This window comes from Aulostomus chinensis, chromosome 12, assembly GCF_037954235.1.
Source record: "Aulostomus chinensis isolate RoL2024-O1b breed Wild chromosome 12, RoL_Achi_v1.0, whole genome shotgun sequence".
Classification (NCBI taxonomy): Eukaryota; Metazoa; Chordata; class Actinopteri; order Syngnathiformes; family Aulostomidae; genus Aulostomus; species Aulostomus chinensis.
The window spans coordinates 10,762,654-10,784,871 of NC_141331.1; the positions used below are offsets into that span (position 1 = coordinate 10,762,654).

The window sequence follows — 22,218 nt, forward strand, 5'->3', positions numbered from 1 at the left end:
GGTCACACTATGCAACTCGTTTTCCCTCCTTGTTCCTGCATGACCTCTTTTCTCTTCACTCTCTCCCTCCTAACTCTTTCCTAACTGCTTTCAATAAACAAAGGCTACAGAACGTCTCCTTATGATCGATCAGGTACAATCTTTAGGTAACTTTACCTTGTACCAAATTCCAGAGAATACTGTGACCATCTGTTAACTAACATCCTTCTAATGTTCTCTCTCGACCTCTTTCTGTTGTTGACGCTTCCACAGGGAACGCTGCGTGGGCCATGGCGACATCTAAGCCTGATATCCTTATCATCCTGCTTCAGAAGCTGATGGAGGAAGGGAACCTGCTTTACAAGGTGCAGCAGCAGAGTGCCGTGGTTACTGTCTCCAGTAAAGAGCAGTGATCCACCAACAAAGCCTGAGTTATTAACAGATGAAGTCACGTTTTGCGGAATATAATTGACGTAGTTCATCTTAATTAAGTAGATCATCTTTTTCACGCTCGGTTAAACGCAGAGAGCGAATGGATGTCTATGTTCCGCTTTGCTTAACAAAGGAGACATGATCGATGCTTGACATTTAAGCGATTGAGTTGTGTGGCAGAAAGGTCAAAGCTGCCACGTGAATGAGTGTATTACTTGAGCTGGCCTGTGTGTTGTGTGTGATTGATGAGAAACGAAGGCTTGATCCAGAGAGCAGCTATTGTCAGGAGCATCTGGTCATTACCTGCCTCTCTTCTTTCTTTCTTTTTTTTTCCTTCTGGTTCTGTCCTCCTCCTCACTGTGTCTTTGCCCTTCCTGTGTCCTCCAGAAAGGCAAGATGAAAGAAGCAGCTCAGAGGTACCAGTACGCCCTGAGGAAGTTTCCCAGGGAAGGCTTTGGCGACGACCTGAAGGCATTTAAAGACCTGAGGGTCTCTCTTTACCTCAATCTCTCTCGCTGTCGCAGAAAAACCAATGTAAGCTTCCCACCAGACATTCGCATGATCTTTTAAACCACTTCACATCAGGCATTCCTGGGTGGTTGCTATGATGCTTTCAGGTGTGTTTGACCAAAAACTAAATCTGACAGAAAATGAATCGAGCATGTGCGTGCAGGGAGAGTTTGTTGGTTTTCAAATATTCAGGTACATTTTCGTCTGTCAATATGAATCTGACTGACACATTTTCTCTGCTCATTCTACAGGACTTTGGGATGGCTGAGGAGTTTGCAACAAAAGCACTGGAGCTGAAACCAAAATCCTATGAGGCCTACTACGCCCGGGCAAGAGCTAAAAGAAGCAGCAGGTAAACTCCTCAGCTCAGGCCCAGACCACCACTGCAGGCTGCTATCGATGGTTAATTATGTGGCCTGGATTCACTAACAAGGCGATTTCCATCCACAGGCAGTTTACTGCAGCCCTGGCAGACCTGCACGAAGCAGCCAAGCTGTGCCCCAATAACCGGGAAATCCGTCGTTTGCTGGCTCGAGTCGAGGAAGAGTGTAAACAGATGCAGCGTGTTCAGACCAAAGGAAGCCTCGATGGGGCTGCAGCTGCCTCGATTCAGGCGTCAGGAGGCCACGGGTCTGACCAGGAGCAGGATGAGGGACAGGACGAGCCGTTAGAGAGCGGCCTCGTCAGGAGCGTCGAGGGCCAACGAGACATCCTGGAGGAGGAGGAGGAGGAGGAGGCGACCTCACAGCACAACAGGACAGCAGAGGCCTGCTGGTCACAGAACACGTACTCCTTCAACCGAGTCCTTCCCTCTGATCCTGTCAGCAACAGTCTGGGTCATCAGAGCCCCACTTCCCCCCCAGGCCCCAGCAGGCTTCCTCCTCACCGGTACCCGAGAGAGCACCGGGAGGCTCTGACCCAGCAGGGCCTGGTGCTACAGCCCACCAAGCAAGCTCAGATAGTCAAGACCAACCAGCACATGAGCTCCATGCAAGCAGGGGGTGGGGCTGTGGGGGGCCGCTCATCAGGGGCCAAATCTCAGTATGCTCCATCCAGTCCCTTACCCAGCCGACACATGTCCAGCATGCTGAAGCCCGGCCCCGGCATCGACATCAGTCCTCTGGGTCCCCCAGGTGACGAGCCTGTCTACGGGAACCGCATATCCCTGGCTGCTGCCTCCATGGGCCACGACAATGAGAGCCTTCATCCCTTCAGACAGGGTCCAGACAGGCTGTCAGCTCACTCATCATCCTCGCTGGATGGGCTGGCCTGCTCTGGCCCTGGTCCACAGGGGAACCATAGCGAGCCAGTAAAGGAGGGGATGTGTGGCGGCGGCGGCGGCGGCGGCAGCAGCATGCGTGTGTCTAGTTCCACGAGCAGCTTGGCCTCCAGTAGCAGTTTGTCCGACAGTGGCAAGCTGGGTCCTGATGTCCGCACCAAGATCTCTGACAAGACAAAACATGTCCAGCAGGTGGTTTCTACAGCAGAGTACAAACCCAGACCCTTCATGGGCGTCACCGACAAGACTGCACGCTTTCAGCAGCAGCAGCAGCAGCAGCAGCAGCACTGCCTGCAGAGCCACCCAAGCCTGCAGTCCGCTGGCCGCAGCTGGCTCAACCACTCCTCTGACATGCAGTCGGGCGACTGTGAGCTGCCCTACGCCAAAACAGTGAGCACTTACCACGAGCAGCACAAACCTCCACCACCTCAGGGTGCTATGGCAATGAGTAGCTTACAAAATGGCATGCACGCCAAGGAATATACAGAGAAGTTCTGCCAAGCCGCCAACTGTTACAAAGAGTCCAAGCCAGCGCTGGCGATGCAGCACACATTCATGGACAGTAAGGCCAAGCAGCCTGGCCTAGCCCGAGATAATCCTGCCGCCCACATAGCTTCTATGAAACCAAAGCGATCGTTTATTGAGTCAAATGTGTAGAGATGGTCCTTTTATCTTATACAGTCCACAACGCGCACACACACACACACACACACACACGCTAGTAAAAAAAAGAGTTTTAACTTTTTTAAGCAGCCCCAGACTAAAGCGAAGCAACAAACTGTCGGTTTTCCTGTGTAGATACAGACGGCAAGCAGCGTGTCCAATGCTCCAAATCTCTCTCTGTCCTCTCAACCTGCCGCTCTCGGCCGCCAACTTCTGTTACAAGACAACATGTCTGCCATTATTCAGCCAAGCTGGAGACGTTGCACTGAAGGAAGTATTTGGGTTTGTTCTGTACAGTCCTCATTGAGAAAACAGCAAGCACTTTAGTCGGCGGGTTAAGTGCTCACAAAACAGTCCGTTACGAAATTGTGTTTTTACAGAACAGTTCTAAAACGCGTTTGGTGCTGAGAGGAATCAGGAAGAGAAAGTCTGACAGGCATTCCTGTGTTTTACGAAGGATGTTATAGATTCTCATGTTGTGTATATTTTATAAATATGTACTTTTCCTTTCCATTGAAGTTTTATGCTAAAAGAGTAAGTTCATACTGGTGTATTTTGAGTTTTATGCACAATGTTGTTTAAATGGTGTTAAATGTTCTAAAAAAACAAAAACAAAAGCCTTTGTTAAATATGTTTGTACATTACAAAAATCACCATTAACATGGAATTTAAATCCTTTCTGTACCTGCTTGTTGTTGCTGTCTAGTTTAATTTATTTACAGCGCCAATGGCTTAATTGTAAAAGCAATATATTTTATATAGTTATTTTTGCACAGCTACTAAGACATTTTATGATTCTCGATAATATTGGGTTTAAGTGCATGCTACAATTGCAGTTTACGGTATATTTCAGAGAAACTATTAAAAAAAAAACAACAGCAAATGGTTTGGGGGGGCACAGTGCCATTCACTCTATTTTAATATGTATGTTAAATGCAATTGTTGCCATGTTTTCAGTATTGTGAGCTTTATTAGCTGTGATCACATACTGTAATAGAGTATTGTTGCCATAGCCACCGTGGGAGAGAAATAAAGACCCTCTGAGGGGAAACTCGCACTCTTCTGCCGTCTCTTATTCAGAACCTGACTCAGAACGCGGGTTCTCTCTAAAACACGTGGTAAGAAAGAGGAGGGGATAAGGTTGCGCTACCCTTCTAACGCCTTTTTTTTTTTTTTTTTTTTAAGAAGAACAAGTTTGACCACAAAACCGCAACAGAGAGAAACGTGTTTGACGGCGAGCTGACAGAAGAGTTGACCGTGTCAGACCAGACCTCTGGGAGATGGGAGCAAAGAGTGGGGTCAACGTCTGCCTGCCGCGCCACTTAAAAACTTGTCGCTGGTGTGACCTGGCTGACAAAGTTGGAAATGGGAAAGTTGTGACCTTAAAATAAAAAGGTGGAAACCATTTTATTGACTCTTCTTTCAAAAGTTGGTCAACTAGAAAATTTGGCCTTGCCAGGATTTTTCTCAGAGGCGTGGTTTAGAGCAGACGAAAGTGACGACCGTCTGTTCATTCACAAGTCGGCGTACGGTCAACCTGAAGCGTGAGCTAAAAGAGTCGTGACTTTTTTTTCTCCCGAGACGACAATTAATTTATCCCAACCCTGAACTCAGGTAGCATCAGCTTTAAAAGCCACATGTGGAAAGTACAGAACGGCGTGATGAACTTTTCATTAAAACTGAGATCTAGAGTTGAGAGGCAACACTGACACCAGACCAGGGGAGTCTAGCAGCAGTTTATTGATGAGCTCTCATCAACTCAACTTTTCATGGTTCCTCATTGTCGCTTCAGCTTTAAAGGATCAGTCACAGCACCTTCAAGCGGATCAGTCCGCCGTCCAAAAGGTATTTTATAGAACAGGAATATTCATTTATCAGGCACCTTCGTGTTTGACGACAGGTTATCAGATGAGTGTCTTTGGGTTACTGGCGAAGTTCTTTGGTTTCAAGATGAATCCTGCAAAAAAAATGCTCTCCCTAATGAGTGGACTTCCAGCGGGCTATCGCCATCTTCAGGGACCTGTTGGGGGTCAGGAGTGTGGTCAGGAGAGGCAGATTGGTCATAGGGCTGGTTTTGTTCTTCCCCCTGATCCAGTTCTCGATGGGCTCTCGCTCGTAGGAATATCCATCTGTGGAGCAGCGGCATGTTACTGTGGTACTGGTTAGAGTTGTGAGGCTGAAACTAAAAGATTGTGGGGGTCTCACCTGCAGCGATGACAGGGTCCTTCATCAGCTCTCTGGTGATGGGGCACAGAAATTCGTCGGGCCACACTGCGCCGCTCTGTTCTGCCTTCAGGGCTTCAATTTTCCTCAGGAGTCGACGGCGGAGGCCTACGGTCTCTGAAACAGCAACATTCAGTTACAGCTGGTGAGTTCCATCACGTTCTAACTTTGTGAAGCGAAGGCTACGTTTGAAACGAACCATTTATCAGCCTGTTTATTCTAGCATGTCAGAACGTATCTTTACGAAGCAGTTTTATCAGTTCAACACCAAACAAAACTATATAAAAAAAATAGATAAATAAAAAGGCTGCAGGCGACTTTACAGCTGCTAATTCCAACCACCAGGATGACCTTTACAGATTAGAGGTGCAGTCGTGTTCATCGGGGCTTCCTGTATACTTCTATGAATCAGCTGTCATTGCTATATCAGGATGTAAATTTGTTTTATTAGTAATTCCATCGAGCGTTTATGAGCTAAATAAGGTCACTAAGAGCAAGATCGGCTTTGCTAGACACGCACGGACACACTGCAACAACAAGCTTATTTATCTTTTAAACCAAGTTCAGTATTTAGCAGCGGAACCTGATTCTTACCTTCAAATTTGAGAAATATATGTAATATAGTGAGGCTGTTTTGGTTGCGTCCTTGGTAAACATAGTATTAACTGGTCGTGCTTTTTTCTTTTTTTCCTCAGTTTCTTCTGGTGCTGAGAATGTTCAACAAAGCATCTGGTGACTTCAAGATATATGAGAATACATCAGAAATACCAGCCTAAATTACATTTGGCCGCATGTGATAAAGCTATGGCTTTAAGTAATTCAGAGAAATATGTGGGATTCGTCCAAAAAGGCAGCTAATGCGACGTTAAACGATGATAAGATTAGAACATAATAGGCTTCAAAATAAACACAAATACACAGACACGGCGGACCAGCATCACGTCGTCGCCACCAAGAAAACACAAGATTTCCTTCATAAAAGTCTTTGCAGTCTGTGTACGAGGGATTATCCATCATAAACAGAGCCAAACAATGGCTGTCCTCAGTGAAACCTCGCTAGAATGAAGCGGGGAGAACTAAATTCTCACACACACAAGACAATAAAGAGAGCATCTGTCGGAGTAACGAGTCGTTAATGAACCTGGAACACATAGTAAATGAAAAGCAGATTAAAGCGTCACCATGGCAACACTGATACTACAGTTTAAACAATAGCTTGCAAAGCTTAAATTTGAGGAAAATTACAGTAGTTTAGGGAGTTAATATGTTTTGGATGGTTGAAATGTCAGGAAGAAACAAGTGACTGTCCTTTTTGTTTCTGTGGGTGCCGACATTAGTGTAACACCCCATACTGGAACGATCCAAATCATTCTTCATTTTCAACCAAACACACGAGCAAATAAAATGACCATATTATTTTGAATAGAATATGACCCTAAATGGAAGACAACGGCATTTTTTAAAAAGATTTTTTTCAATATTTCCAAGAAAAAGAAAAAAAAAAACACCAACATCATTTTTTAATTCAAAATAACGCGGTATTATTGGCTAACGTTTGAGCTAGCTGCTAGCATGGCACTCTGGCTAACTTACAAGCTAGCTATTAATATCGCTTCAGTTGTGTAGTTGGGGTACATTTATTTCTTTATCTGACTAAATAATGAATTTTCATCGAGATGTTGGCTCCCAAATAATTTCACATATGAATTTCAAAATGTCTGTTTGCAGACAGATAGATAAGCAGAATGCTTCCAGAACACACAAGAAGCAGGCTCAGGTCAGGGAATGAGAATGAATCCTGTTAGCTGATGGAATTAAACACACAGTAATCACATTCAATCAGAATAATGTTTTAAATTAATACGTATCCTTTGCCATCTTCATGTTTGAGTTCTGGTTAGCAGCAAAAAGAGGAGAGAGAGAGAGAGAAAACCTCTGTTCACATTTACTAATGTGATAAACACTGTTTGCTTTATTTATTATCAGATTATGTGCGTTTTTTTCTGAGAAGAATGGAGAGAAAGAGAGAGAGAGAGAGAGAGAGAGCAGGAGGAACCAGCGATGAATGAGCACTAAGGGTCATGCTAAGATCGTCGCGCTGACTAAACTTGTAACTTCTGTTTAGTGATGAAAGACTTTGTTATTTAAAAGAAGTTTGATCACAGTGTTAACGCCTTTTTCTTCCTCCTCTGATACAGAATGTCAAAGTATAATGTCAGAACAAATGAAGACAATTAGCGAGGACGTGATTACAACCAGCTCTCATCTTTTACTGTCTTTGATTCTGGGAGCAGGAAGTGAGGTCATCCAGTACTAAACATCAAGCTGCTCAGCGCAACGAGACTGGAGTTCTTTGTTATCCTTCAACCGCTGCATGTGTGTCTGCTGAAACAAGAGGGGAAATACTCAAGCAGACCAAATACTGTTAATGGGGACTTGTTCTTGTTACTGGGGGACTTGTTCTTGTTACTGGGGACTTGTTCTTGTTACTGTGGACTTGTTCTTGTTACTGGGGACTTGTTCTTGTTACTGTGGACTTGTTCTTGTTACTGGGGACTTGTTCTTGTTACTGGGGACTTGTTCTTGTTAATGGGGGACTTGTTCTTGTTACTGTGGACTTGTTCTTGTTACTGGGGACTTGTTCTTGTTACTGTGGACTTGTTCTTGTTCCTGGGGGACTTGTTCTTGTTACTGTGGACTTGTTCTTGTTCCTGGGGGACTTGTTCTTGTTACTGTGGACTTGTTCTTGTTCCTGGGGGACTTGTTCTTGTTACTGTGGACTTGTTCTTGTTACTGGGGGACTTGTTCTTGTTACTGTGGACTTGTTCTTGTTCCTGGGGGACTTGTTCTTGTTACTGGGGACTTGTTCTTGTTACTGTGGACTTGTTCTTGTTCCTGGGGGACTTGTTCTTGTTACTGTGGACTTGTTCTTGTTACTTGGGACTTGTTCTTGTTAATGGGGGACTTGTTCTTGTTAATGGGTGATGATGGAATTCATCCATCCTTTTTTCAATACTGCTTATCTGTTTGGGGGGGGGGGGGGGGAGCTGACATTGGGTGAGAGGCGGGGTTCACCCTGGACGGGTCACCAGTCCATCACAGGGCCAATAGGAGCAATTAGGGGTTCAGTATCTTGCTCAAGGATACTTCAACATGGTTACCAGGGTAAGGGAAGATTGAACCAGCGACCCTTCAGTTGCTGGACGGCCACTCCACCTCTGAGCCATGCCGCCCCCTCATTTGAACCAAAGAACCAAAGAATATCAATGATTTTGATATCTGATCAATTATTGCAGCTGCTGGCTCAGTAAAAACACCAAACACTTGATGCATACAGATCATAAACGCTGAGAATTCCTCGCTCTCTTCATCCTCTGTTCTCCCAGATGGAATTTATTATGGATGTCAGTCAGGAAAAAAAACAAAACTCCAGAAATATTTTGAGTTTTGTGAAGATGGAACATCTATTTGTTCTTACTTTTTTCTCTTTAATATTTTAAGAGTCAAAATTATGAAACGGTGAATGGTAAGAATGATGGACAGATAGATGCACTTCCGTCTTTCACGGTAGTTCCATCGGCAGATTAAAACACAAGCGTGACCGCAAAAATCAAGTTGTCAGCAAGGTAGGAGATTTACTGGGTCATCACCAGTACATTCACAGGAAAGCCAATGAAGGAGTAGCAGCTTCCTGTCCTATAAACCTTTTTTAATGCCACAGTGCATCTGGAGAAGAGAGAGGTCACTTATAAAAAACTGTGATGAACCGACTGAGTTTTTCTGATGCTGCAATCCAGCACAATTTGTTCTCTAATGTACAGAACTGAGAGAGAGAGAGGCGTGTACACGTGTGTGTGTGTGTGTGTGTGTGTGTGTGTGTGTTGAAATTCCTCCACACTATTCTTTTCGTCAGTCTGCTGTCACATTCACAATTAGTTGGGACGGGAGTCAAGAATGACCTGAGACGCGCAGAGGCTCTTAAGTCAGACTCATCCCATAAGCTTCTCCTGGATGGAGGAATTGCGAATAAAGCATTACCCTATAGAGCTGTTAAGATTTCCATACATTTTTCATGGTGGCACAAGCCATTAGTGCCCTTTACATTTAGACTGATAATTTGATGAGACGCTACAATAAATGTGCAGAATGAGGCTGCCTCCACACTGACACACTAAATTATATCCCACTGAAACTTTTTCCCCTTCCCCTTACTCAAAGATTCATGAATATTTCATCAACTAAAGTGCGCTGCTGAAATCTAATTTGCTCCGTGTGTGTGTGTGTGTGTGTGTGTGTGTCTGTGCGTGCGTGTGTGCAAGTGTATGCACTCGTCCATTTATCTAAACAGTACGAGACTAAAATACATGTAATAGTTGTTGATTTCACAACACCAAGACGGACAGGAAGTGTTGTGACGTTGGAGGTAATGAGAGCCGTCCACAGAGCCAAAGCAGACGGCGGCAACGAGTAGCACAGCAAATCATATAGAAATGTGTGTGTGTGTGTGTGTGTGTGTATATATATATATATACACACACACACATATATATATACACACATATATATATACATATTCACACATACATTCACACACACATATATATGTGTGTGTGTGTGTATGTACGTATATATGTGTGTATATATATATATATATATATATATATTCTTTTCATACTTTTTTCTGTTTTACTTGCGAGTGTTTTCTGACTCTAACCTACTTTTTGTTTCACTACTTTTGACACGTACGCCTTCATTTACTCATCTGCTCTAAATGCTGACACCAAGTGACCTGGAAGACAAAGACAAACCATCATGTCTTTTGATGATGATGATGATGATGATGATGATGAGGTGGAGGAGGAGGAGGAGGAAGAGGAGGAGGAGCAGCAACAAGAAGCAGCTTCTAAACTAAAGTAAACTCTAAAAAAGACAACATGACAGTGGTAATTACCTGTAGTCAGTGCTGGGGGGGGGGGGGGGGGGTCACAAAAACTACTGAAGTGATTTTCCTGAACCTAGTAGGGAGGATGGGGGGCAGGAGCCAAGGAAGAACCCATATACACGGGCAGCAGAATCAGAATAAATGTTTTTGTTTTTTTATCATTACTTTTTAGCATTAGCGATAGCGTTAGAGATAGCATGAGCAAGTTGGCGATAGCATTAGCTCATGGCTGTTAGCTCTTGTCGTCTATACATCCAGTTCTCGTGGACACGATGCCTCTGGAACGCCACAGATGGAATAACTTCAAATTTTGCTCAAACGTCAGCCGGGACTCGAGGATGAGCTAAAAAGATTTAACTGCTCAAAGGTCACAGTCACTGAGAGGTATTCACCTGGGCAGCAATACAGCCCCCCCCCCCCCCCCTCCTTCCTAGCTGTCTAATTTTTCATAACAGTATTTTCATTTCACTTGAGAATTCAGTGGGCACCGCAGACCATACCAAGCACTTGCAGCCCAGGTGGACTTGACAGTTGTGTTTAGTCAATTCCTGTCCAGTCACAGCAAACAGAACAACAGCCAAAGGTTGTGTTTGCTGTGATAAAAGCAGGAACTTCTATGTGTCTGGTTACAAGAAAAAAAATAGATAGATAGATAAAGACATATATAGATATATGTATGTTAGAGCTGTCAGGGGATTAAAAAAAAAACTAATTAATAAATTACAGGATTTTGAATTAATTCATGTAACTAATCACATTTTAATCTCATATCCTCTTCAGGTCCCGAAATATAGAATTCGAATTCCAGGACATTGCAAAATTGTAGTGCATGACTAATCAAATGAATATACCAAGAAGAGAAGATCTGAAATCCATATTTTTATTGGTGATTGAATAAAGCCTAAGTCAGGGCATCTTGAGGCCGAGTCTCAGACAGGCACTTTGACCAGCGACACATGTGTGACGTGACGAGCCACTGCCAAGTACGAGTCCTCCAACGGGCCAAGTTTAAAATGCTGGTGTCTGGGTCTCTTGCACTAATATTTATAACGTGTTAATTTGAGGTGTAATTAATTGATCTAACCACCAGCTTATGTCACTACTTGTGCATGATTACCTACTGATGGATCAATGAGACGATTCTGGTAGAAATCTTGTGTTTTCTCCCATTAATCTGAAGTGCTTTGAACAGTGTGTTTTTGATGTTGGTATTAAAGAAGAATGAGCTGCTGCCCATTGAGTCAGAATTACATATGAGGCTGTTATCAGATGTAAGGAGCGTGTGTGTGTGTGTGTGTGTGTGTAATTCTTTGTTTATACAAATTGAGCGTGAAGCATGTCACTATACTCATTCTGGGGCCCTTGATCTGAGCGTTTTGCAGTTATATTTGGTGTTAATAAAACACACAACTGGCTTGGTGATCATTGCCACACACGCGCACACACACACACACACACACACACACACACACACACACACACACACACACTGCTGTGGTTACAGTTTGTATGGTGACTTTCCACGCTGAGACCTTGGGCGACCCTGTATCCACCAATCTTATTTTCAGAGGATTATCTTTGTTTGCAGTATAAAGGTCATCCTGTGAGGTTCTGTCCTCATAACGTGATTTGTGATTGTATAAGCAGACAGAAATTCTGGTGTGTGTGTGTGTGTGTGTGTGTGTGTGCGCGTGCGTTGGGGGGTAAATCAGAGCATTGATAAAAGCAGCTTATACTGCGCTATCCAATTCAGGCCTGTCATGTTTCAGGATCAAACGTAAATCCCCATAAAAACGCTGAATCCCAGTGCCACTGTTAGCGTGTGTGTGTGTGTGTGTGTGTGTGTTTACTGTACACTGATGTGTGTTGTTGTCTTCTCACCAATTCCCAGCTCGGTTGCAGTTTCCTTGTTCAGCAGGCTGAGCTCTGGTCCGTCAATGTTGTTGGCTTTAAAGATGCCGACAAGCTCCTCCAGTCCTTCCTCACACATCCAAGCTTGCACGTCCTCCTCCGACCAATCAGTGAGCAGCAGCCTGGAGTGACCCTGAAGCTTCCTTCCTGCAAAACACACAACAGAAAGGGAGGAAGAGCTCTGCTGTCACACTCCCGTCTCCTGCAACACAACTTATCAGATGCAAAGAGAAACTATTTGCCTCACCAGCCCCACACACACACACACACACACACACACACACACACACACACACACACACACACATGCAATGAAGCTATTGAAAAACATGATGAATTTGTCTTCAAACATTCATATATAAGACAGTTAAATGTAATTTTAAAAAAAAAGTGGTGTAGCCCCCCTCTCCAGGCTAAAACTACAAGCTGATACTGATTTGGAGTCCCTGGGTCTCTTGACATAGAAGCTGTTGAAATAAAAAAAAATGTTGAATTATGCAGCTGTTCTTATATCAATATTTAATACTCAGATTAAATCCATCATCCTTCATTTTCTATACCGCTTATCCGTTAAGGGTTGGCGGGGGTGGGGTGGGGCTCTCCCAGATTACCTTTGGGAGCCATTAAAATGAAATCTAGAGTGTCCCAGAGCCCCAGTGTCCAAGGATCAATGATTCCTATTGAACTCAAATATTTAAACAAAATACAAAAAACAATTTTTTAACAAAAGTAAAAGAGGTGTATCTCATACATCCAATCTAATGCTAATAGCTGGCACTGATTTGGAGTCCTTGGTTCACTTGACATGGAGGCTAGCGAAGAAAAAAGGGTTGAATTTTGCGGCAACACAATCAACTCGCAACTAAACGATTCATATAAAATATAAGGTGACATAAAAAGAGGCATCTGCTGCATTTTCTAGAACCAATCACTGGTACTGATTTGGAGTCCCTCGGTCAACTGCATTTCACAGTCAATAAAAATAAAACAATTAAGTCCCAATTTTAACACTCATTACAGTGTAAAGGACACAATGAAATGACTCTAAATAAAATATAAAAAGTTGTGCCTCATACTTCCTGTCTAGAACTAATAGCTGGTATTGATTTGGAGTCCCTGGCTCACCTGACATGGAAGCTGTTAAAAACAACCCAGGTAGGAGAAAACTTAGTTCTCATCCCCTCCCACGCAGGAGCCGGCGAGGGAGGGTGAGGCTGGGCAGAGTTCATGTAATATCACAAGACTTTGAACTAAACGAGGACGGCAGGTTGTGACAGGAGCAACGAAACAAACACGGGAGTGACGGACACGTCGGTAGACGGCCACGTGTCTGTCAAGGAGGCCGAACCAAGCGGCAGACCTGGAGACACCTGAGCTGCTGGTGTGGAGGTGTGGCAGGGCTGTGAATTTGGGACCGTTTATTTAAATTCAACTGGTGAACAACTCTTTTGTTTTTGTTTCCTTTCTAAAGAGGTTTTTTTGTTGTTAATTTTCATTTATTGTGTTTTGCCTCCTTAATTTCTTTTTTTGATGTTTTTCTGTTAAAAAAGTTCAGTGGAATTGCTGTAAACGACTGCTGTTTGCTAAGTTTAAAAAAATTACTGAGTATATTTGAACTTCATGTGAGTGAGAAGGGCTCTCCTCTTGTCGGGTCTTTTTGTGGAAATAAGAAAAAAGAAGTGAAACAAAACAGAGTTATTCCATTTCTTCTTTTAGATTCTCATTCGCTCCACCAAAGCACAGCCTTTACTTCATAGGAAAAAAAACATTTAAAAAATTGTTTATTCCCTGCAAACACAAACTCCCCTGCCATTTTTAACTTTATCAAGCTGAAATATATAATAATAGTTAATATAATCTGGACTATACACCCATATTAATTCAAAAGAGCCGTGTTTTTTGCTCAGAAGCTGATGGTTGCTTCTCTATGTGAAAAGAGCTGTGAGAACTTCAGTTAAAATGCGGCGTTGAATTACAAAAACTGGCTAAATTTGAGGACCAACTGAAGATTTCTGAGGGCAAAACAAAGTAATGCATTTATTTACCTTGACATGCTGTCTGCATTGATTCAGCTGCTGCAGAGAAACACGAACAGAAATAACTTTATTATGTGAAAAGTACAAAAGAAGCAGGATTAAAGGAAAGTAGAGACAGACTGGGAAAAAAAAAACGGATCGTTGAGATGAAATGTTGTCTTTCATGTCAGGATTTTAAAGAAGATTCACCTCTAAAACAAAAGCTCGGTGGTAGTTTCCCCCACTGCACCATTAAACATTAATCACAATCCTCCTCCAGGCACTGCAGCCAGACAGCAAATCACATATAGAGCTTCTCCTGCTGCTTATCTCCCAAAACACTATTTTGGGCAACTTTGATGCTGCAAATGGCTTTTTGAACAACTGCTTTGTAGGCGCCAGCCAAAACAATTCTCTACTTAGTATTTACCAGCTACCACCACGTCTCCATCTCCTATTCTCCACACGTTCACTGTTCGGTCCATGGAGCCGGACGCAATCCAGGGCATGGTGGGAGACACGGCAACGGCCGTCACATACCTGCAGGGAGGAGGAGGAGGAGGAGGAGGAGGATGTGAAGAGTGTGTATGATGAGGTGAAACTGGAGCAGGAAAAGCTTTATATATATATATATATATATATATATATGTACACATAAAAAAGTCCAGTTTTAGATGGTACAGTATCTTCAATCCTTTCAAGCACTTCAAAGCGCTCTGCTGGTCGCTACCTGTGGCGCCACTTCAATGACTTACTGGAGAGAGGCTACTTCTACTAGCTAATGCTTCTGGGAAAAACTAATCAAGCAAAAATCACATGTCTGATCTGAAACACCGATGGCTGCAGAGATTGCCTCCCGGCAGGAGGTCAGGTCGTTTACCTGTCATGCTGCTTCAGACTGTGGAGCAGGGTTCCTTGGCTCTGTAAACAAAACAAAAAGAAACAAGGAGGATGAAAGTGTACGAGGTTTAAATTCTCCTCCACTGAAGCAGCAAAGCCTGGGATGCTGGACTTTACTTACCACATCATACACTGCAACACTTTTATCCACTGAACTGTTGAGTAGTTAGACAGAAAACAATAACAAGAAAGTTGAAGATGATTGTCAAATAACACAAAAAAAAGACATTCAAGGATTCAATCATACCAGAGCTACAAAGAGAATATGAATGAACCTTCAGTCAGAAGCTCATATACACTCCTGCTCACTTCACCTCCTCAGCAGTGGCATCTGCTGTTTACACTTGAAATATGTAGCCCAACTTCTCCCCAATGAGCCACAACAGGGTAATATACGAGCCTGACGGGCCCAAAAATCAACATTTAGTCACAAACTCTGCAGGTGTTTAGGTGTTTATTGGAACTTCTGGGAGATGTGTGTGTGAGTGTGTGTGTGTGTGTGTGTGTGATGGTTTCTGCTAACTACTGGGGACCTACTCTGGTGTAAACATCTGCTTTATAGGGACCTCTAGTCCTCATGGGACCAGTGGCCGGCCTTAATGGGACAAAATGTAATTCCTGAGGTTTTGGTGACGGAGAGGGTTTGGGTGGGTTCAGCTGGAATCCCTCAGTGGTGAAAGACTGATTTACCGGTGTTTTGGTGGTGAAGGTGTTATATTCAGGGTTATGGGAGGGGTGGTTAGGACAGGGATGGGCAGCATTTGTTTCCAGAGGTCCACAAATCCAGCAGTTGAACTGAGAGTTGGGTTTGTTTGCTTTGTTAGATATGGAAACCAAGAACGACTCAAACTGCAGTTAATTTTTAAATGTCATTATAAATTAACAACAGAACATTTTCTTGAGACAATAACATATTACGTCTCATTATAATGAGTGATTATCTCATGTGTTACCTTGTCATAATGAGGTAATGAGGTAAGGTCTTATAATCACAAGATACCAGCATAGAAAATGAACTGCAAATGTGGCCTTTCTGGTACTTTGTAGTATGAGAGTTTCTAGTTTTCATGGCTGACTCTTGGATGGTCGTCTGATTTGTGAAAATATCCTGCCTGGCAACTAATTTAGAGGACAATTTCAGGGCTTTTCCTCTTTTTTCCATCGATGACAAATATTCGGCGTAGTCAGCACGCTCGATTGAAGAACTGTCTCTTGATGTTGCTCACTGCCACGCTCTCATGGCATAGCTGACATGCTGACTTTGAACCAGCAAGTGAAACTAGATACTTTGAGGTCAACTCATCATTAAACTTGTACTTGTTCGAGTGGACTTTTCTCAATTCAGAGGAATGACTCTTGATTCACACTGACTCTGTCCTCACCCTTCAGAGAGAATTAACTTGAGGCCTGTTGGTCTGACCTGAATGTAGGCAGCGCCCTCTGTTGGAAGCAAGCTGAATAGCACTTCTGACTCATTGAGGCCATTTGATGCAGTAACGTAATGCAGCTTTTATTGATTTGGGGGAAGTTTGGTTTTCCTTTGAGGATGTTGAGGGCTGAATGTAGATGGTCCACAGGCCATAACTGCCCTTTTATGAGTTTGTCAGGTAACTCTCTAAGTGTGTGTGCGTGCGTGTGTGTGTGTGTGTGTGTGTGTGTGTGTGTGTGCGCACCTTACCCTGAAATGACTAGCTCGGCATCAGAAGAGAAGGCACAAGACAGAACTGGAGCAGACTGACTAGTGAGAGTGTGAAGCAGCTTCATGGCACATGCTGTGGGTCAACACACACACACACACACACACACACACACACACACACACACACAGAGGCAAGATTAGAGTTCAAAGTAAAACTGCGCTGCTATGTTCCTCCTCCAATCTGTCCACTAATTTTGGAAATCTCTCTCTCTCCCTCTCTCTCTCTCTCTCTTTCACATACACACACACACACACACACACACACACACAGTGCATCATTGTCTGTATTTGTTCAGTTGGTTCCCTCCTGCAGAATGAAAACAGCAAACTTTTTGTCGGTAAGTCATTTTCTCCACTTACTGACTTGCAGCTGTGCCTCCTGCTGACAGCTTATAGGAAACTACAGATTTTGTTTTGGACAATAAACCTGCTCAGATGACATCATTCAGTTTGGAAAAAAAATTGGACGATGGCAGGATTAACATCCCATTACTTTCAACCTGTCTCGTCGTCATTAGATTACAGTTACCGTGCTTCCACAGCGCAAACAGTGTTTTCATGACGTGAAAGGAAACACACCAGGGCAGCTGATTGAGGGGAAAATTGAGTTGCATGATTAAACCTGATAACATAAAGCCATGCACCTGAAATATCTAATAATTATGATGAGCAGGTGGGAACAACAAATCCTCTGACCCACAGAACACCCCCATGAGTCTGGACCAGAGGGAGCCTCTTCTGAAAAACTACATTTTAAAGAGATGAAACAAACACAGCCACTTTTCTTGCAGTGGGTCGTCATGGTCATGTGACACATCACATCCTTCCCAGAAATTGCGCGTGCTCATGCACCACTACACAGTTATTGTCTCCAAACACATCATAAGTAAACATCAATTTTGACTTCACATCACAAGCCCCCCACCAAACACGCACACACACACACACACACACATTCCCTCTGTATGCAGCAATCTATTATTAATGAATCAGTCTGCAGTTGATTTATTCCCCACTAATAAAATTCTTCTATTCTGCAGAGAGATTTCAAGGTTAAAGCAGTCAGCACTTCTCTTTCTTTATTCCTCTTATGGACGATGGAGTGAGAGAGCTTATGGTTGAGGAGGAAAAGGAGGAGGAGGAGGAGGAAGAGGAAGAGGGGTCAGCCTACCTGCTCTTTCATGCTGGGAAATAATCCATATTTTCAGCTGGCTGTCCTGCCCACAGGAGGCCATTCGAAACTCCACGCAGCAGCCATCTGCAGAGCAAAGACACACTCCTCCTGGGTGTTTGTGCATCAGAGCAGAAATATCACCTGATGACTTGTTTGTGAAGGGTAACAATACAGAGCGTTCTTCTTTAACACTGGATTAGGTCTGAAGATTGACATTGTAAGGTAACCGTTCATGTCGTTCTTAAAAACTGGAACCTTTTGCAGGAGAATATTCTTATTGTTCATCATTTTCACAGTCAGACAGGCAGGTAGATACCCTTCTCACTTTTCTGCATGTGTCATGGAGCTCCAGGCCCCAACCTGACTGCCCTGACTTAGCTTAGCTGCTATGCATGCTAACTATGGGGCAGGAGAAAAAAAAACCTCATCAAATACACTTTTCTCCAAAACGGTCTTTGCCTGGATTAGTAGAACTTCGCCAGGAAACCCTTTGACTATTGTGTGTTGCTGGTATTCTAGAGCCAGATACCCAAAGCTACTTTTCTGACCCGGCTGACCAGTGATGTGATGCAGAACCTCCAAACTCCACCTGATCCATTATCAAAGAGACTAAAACTGTGCTTTCAACATATTCATGCTTGTTAATCATGAATGGGTCGAAGTTGTTATTCCTCTCTTATTTCTGTCTGTTTTTTGTTAGATTACTCTTCGAGTTGGTGATGAGATTTAAGTGAACTGACCAACTTGGAATTGGGGTGCAAAGCTGCAGCAGGTGACTCCCAGGTCGTGGGCGTCCTTCTCAGCATGGAGGAGGCTGAAGTCCACATCCCAGAGGCGGAGGTCACCCAGGGTGCAGCCAGTCACAAACATCTGGCTGCAGGGAGAGAAGCTGCAGGCCACCACGCTGGCCTCGCTCACTGAGCTGCATCTGTGAGGGGACACAAAGTCAGTGTAGCATCAGTGTCTGGCAGCGGAGAACAATTGAATTAGCCAGGGAGGAGCAGGACAGATGAGCTGCAGCTCCTTTAAACAGTCCATGATGGGGGGGTTCATAAAAACTGAACTGCAGCCCAGCAGCGCTAAATAAAATGAACTGAATGTGTTTAACCCCCCAGCCCTCCTTTAATCAGCGTCACCATATCAGGTTAAAACACTCGCTATCAGGAGCAAAAAACTCCCCAGGAAACTGCTGTAATAAAATTATTCATTAAAACAGTTTTTAGAGTTTTGACCCTTTAAATACCCATTTTTTCACCCACTGGTTCAGACATTACAGTCCTACTAGTGTGTAGCGTATTTCCATAGGTTCATATTTGGGCTATTTTTGCCATGAAGGGCCTGAACCGTTGCTCCATGTACCAACACACACTCATACACAAAGACACTAAATTATTACTCAACCAACAGACCCCATCCTTGGGGCACCCACATAAATACGACCCCATTTTTTATCTAATTATTTAGTTCTTGCTAAATTGTCTGGCAAAAATTAACAGTGGAATAAAACTAAGCAACTTCCCTGGTAACACCCTGGTTGCTGCTCCATGAAGACAGGTGACAATACTTCCATAAGCTGAAAAAACTATAGTAGAGTCCACCAAATTAACACCTAACATGATAGAATTCCCCCCAAAAGTATCAATTCATAGGTGACAAAATCCTGGCTTTTTCACATAATTGTCAAGGTAATCAGTGAAAATGAGTAATGAATTAGTAAAATTAGTTTCAGTGTCACGTGTTTGTCCAGGAGCTATTTGAGAGCGGGTACGTGAAAGTGAATTTCAAGTTTTCCTCATTTTGCTAAGAAAGACATTTAGGGACCCGTGAGGTCCTCAAACCACACTTTGAGAAGCCCTGTTCACCTGAGGGTCTAAAGTCCTTGGTCTACCTCTCTACCTGCGCATTGTCTTGGAGGGGAAGTCCCAGAGGACCACGGTGCCGTCAGTGGCCCCCGCCAACAGGACGGAGGAGTCGGAGGCCAGTGCGCAAACTCGGAGCGGGCTGCGGTCCGGGTGCTGCAGGACTACGGACGCCTCACCGGTCTCACAGCTCCACACGATGGTGGATCCGTCTGTGGAGCAGCTGATGAGGTGGCTGCCGCAGGAACTGAAGCAGCAGCAGTGAACTGCGTAGCCGTGACCGGAGAGAGGCGAGCAGGGAAGCTCCGAGAAGTCCGCGGTGTCGTAGAGACGGAGACTCTTGTCACCGGAGCCGGTGGCCAGCAGGGCCGGAGAGAAGGCGCAGCAACTGACCTCATCCGAGTGATGTCGAAGGCTGCAAACTATTGACACCATTTTGTCATAGAGCTGGGGCAGCAGACAGCAGTTTACACACCAGGTGGCGCTAAAAGCTCAATATGAGCGCAAGTAGCAAACACCCCGATACCTCGGAGGCTGTCACCCCGGTGCTTCTTAGCCTCGTCGACTTTACTTAAAACACAAACTTCTCTGTTTGCATTCTGCGGAGTTTCTCTGCAGTTCCTCCTCCTCCAGCTGCCTTAAAGTCTGATAACTTATCGGTCATGTGACACAGTTACGCAATGTTCGCACCCTGCTTTACCCTTGTCATGTCATGAAGCGTGAAATGTTTTCTGTCGAAACAAACGATCAAAAGTAACTCGATTCATTTACCGTAATTCATGATAAAAACATGTGGAAACAAAAAATCCCAACCGCAGGTAATCTTCAAATTAGAAAATCTACAGCGAAGACATCCGGAATCTGGATTACATGTTCTTAATGCTTTAAAATAAGAATAAAAAATAATGGTTTGTCAGAATTATGATGCAATTAGTTGCATATTGATACGAATGTTGTTTTCCAATGTAATGTGGTACGTTAATGTTGCCCCTCCCATACTGTCAATTGATTTTCAACTTCATTAATTAATACAGATCAAGTGAGGAGAGCAGCGTCAAGACAACAGTGCAAAAACAGACGGTCATACGCAAACAAAATTTAGAAAAGGACGATTAAAACCACCGCACTCCCATTTTCCCAATTATTCATTTCAGAACAACATTTGTGTATTACGTCTTGAACAGTAATTATGGCTTCATCCTGAAAAAACTGCAGCAGGTAACCGTCTGAATGGAAGCGCCATCTTATGGTGACAACCTGCAACTGAAGGAGTGGCAGTGTTGACCGTGGGCGACTCCTGGCTGCTGGAAATTGGCTGGATTTGAGTTGTGTTTGGTTCTATTTTATTTTGGTTTTAAATCAGATACTACCAGCCTGCCAGAAGACCTGACTGAAGCTATCTGTTCAACAATTAGGCCTGTTTGTGTTTATCTTTTATGTGTACGTAAGGATGTCTGTGTTTAAGAGCATCCGCTGCTTCCACAGAAGCAGAAGTTTCTCCGTGACACCTGATGGTAGTCAATGTTTGCTCCACAGTTACACAATCTCCATTTTGTTTTAAAGTAATAATAATGTTAAGCCAACAGAAAGGTATGTCAAAATATTGCAATACTGATTCTTTAAAGGTGACTAAAACCTGCAAAATATCTCAAAACAAAGTGTAACAGAAACATCTCAAAGGTTTGAACATTTTTTGTACATATTTTATGAAACTTTTCACTGTTGTCTCCCCTTGCTTGCTGTCTGTTATGGTGATGATTAAGACACAGGAGCAGTCGCGTCAGCTAAGCTTGCTAACCTGCTGGTAGATATTTAACTTGTTTTCTATCCGTGTTGCTGGTACAGCCTGTGATGAAGAGAACACCTGCTGTCATGGCATTGGTTGTAGGCGCTCTTGGGCAAGAAAGAGACGTAGATTTGACGTAACACTCCAGTAAATAAAGCCCAGCATTTTTATTTCAAGAGACTCGTTCAGAGGGTATCAACTGCAGTTTATAAATCCAGCAGCAGTTGTCTTCAATTTCTGCATAAAGTGAACGAATCAAGGGAACTTCGTTAAAACGATCAATCATCAGCTTCCATCTGCATCACATGAATAAACTTGTCCCAAACCAAGTCAGCGGGGAAAAAAACTTTAGGAAGCTGTTATTAGTTCATCAACCGACAGCAGAAACATTTTTCCTTCCAGCTTTTGGTTGATTTTTTTTTTTAATGCAATATTTCTAAATGATGTGGTTCCACTTCAAGTTACATCTGGTGGCTACGTGTGCTAAGTTCCTTTCTTGCTGAAGTGCAATTGAATAAGAAAATCTGCTGCAGCCGTGACTGAACTTCGGCACTGTGATGTATTTCTTTTTTCTATTGAATCTCATGGCTTCTGTTCATAGCTGTTTTGCATGAACAGAAGGAAAGAATGAAAAAGGAAGCGGTAGCTCAGATCATACTCCTCACTTAGACAGTTTCTTTCTGACACTTTTGATTTGCCAATGTTAGCGTATTTGCTGGTGCTTACTGTGCACCTTTGTGAAAATATCTACAATGGGGCTGCTAATGGCCGATGAGACAATTTTAACACATCCCCCAGCCCTGGAGGGAAGACAGACGCCAATCCTGATATCAATATTAGACATAC

At 43.5% G+C, this 22,218-nt stretch overlaps 2 protein-coding genes and 1 long non-coding RNA gene across 4 annotated transcripts in view; 2 read left to right on the top strand and 1 right to left on the bottom strand.

Annotated features, from left to right (window-relative positions):
- The window catches only part of tanc1b (tetratricopeptide repeat, ankyrin repeat and coiled-coil containing 1b), a 97,976-nt gene extending 94,039 nt beyond the window's left edge, over positions 1–3,937 (top strand). The window contains exons 23-27 of the mRNA XM_086220068.1: positions 104–133; positions 253–344; positions 799–945; positions 1,173–1,273; positions 1,372–3,937. Of these exons, the coding sequence (XP_086076194.1) occupies positions 104–133; positions 253–344; positions 799–945; positions 1,173–1,273; positions 1,372–2,857 (1,856 nt within the window). The 3' untranslated portion in view covers positions 2,858–3,937. The remainder of the gene's footprint in view (positions 1–103; positions 134–252; positions 345–798; positions 946–1,172; positions 1,274–1,371) is intronic.
- On the bottom strand, positions 3,522–20,264 carry LOC147251997 (WD repeat, SAM and U-box domain-containing protein 1-like). The gene is made up of 11 exons (XM_086220069.1): positions 19,624–20,264; positions 18,468–18,655; positions 17,725–17,811; positions 16,533–16,626; positions 14,976–15,009; positions 14,835–14,875; positions 14,385–14,494; positions 13,985–14,014; positions 11,910–12,086; positions 5,069–5,203; positions 3,522–4,992 (listed from the first exon to the last, which is right to left on the bottom strand). Exons 1-11 carry the CDS (start codon positions 20,019–20,021, stop codon positions 4,841–4,843), a joined length of 1,446 nt encoding a protein of 481 aa, XP_086076195.1. The 5' UTR covers positions 20,022–20,264; the 3' UTR covers positions 3,522–4,840.
- LOC147251998 (uncharacterized) lies at positions 4,348–8,043 on the top strand. Of its 2 annotated transcripts, none has more exons than XR_015118720.1 (3): positions 4,348–4,708; positions 4,983–5,231; positions 5,782–8,043. It is a non-coding gene; the product is annotated as an uncharacterized LOC147251998 (long non-coding RNA). The 2 variants fall into 2 exon arrangements; XR_015118719.1 differs by having other exon boundaries at positions 4,356–4,708; positions 5,075–5,231.
- Positions 20,265–22,218: the final 1,954 nt, after the last annotated feature.

Coding starts and splice junctions, on each gene's coding strand:
- LOC147251997 (XM_086220069.1), bottom strand. CDS start 20,021: ATGGTGTCAATAGTTTGCAGCCTTCGACATCACTCGGATGAGGTCAGT. Junction 15,010..16,532: donor GCCGAGCTAGTCATTTCAGG/GTAAGGTGCGCA, acceptor ACTACTCAACAG/TTCAGTGGATAAAAGTGTTG. Junction 14,015..14,384: donor TGGAGACGTGGTGGTAGCTG/GTAAATACTAAG, acceptor GTTTCTCTGCAG/CAGCTGAATCAATGCAGACA.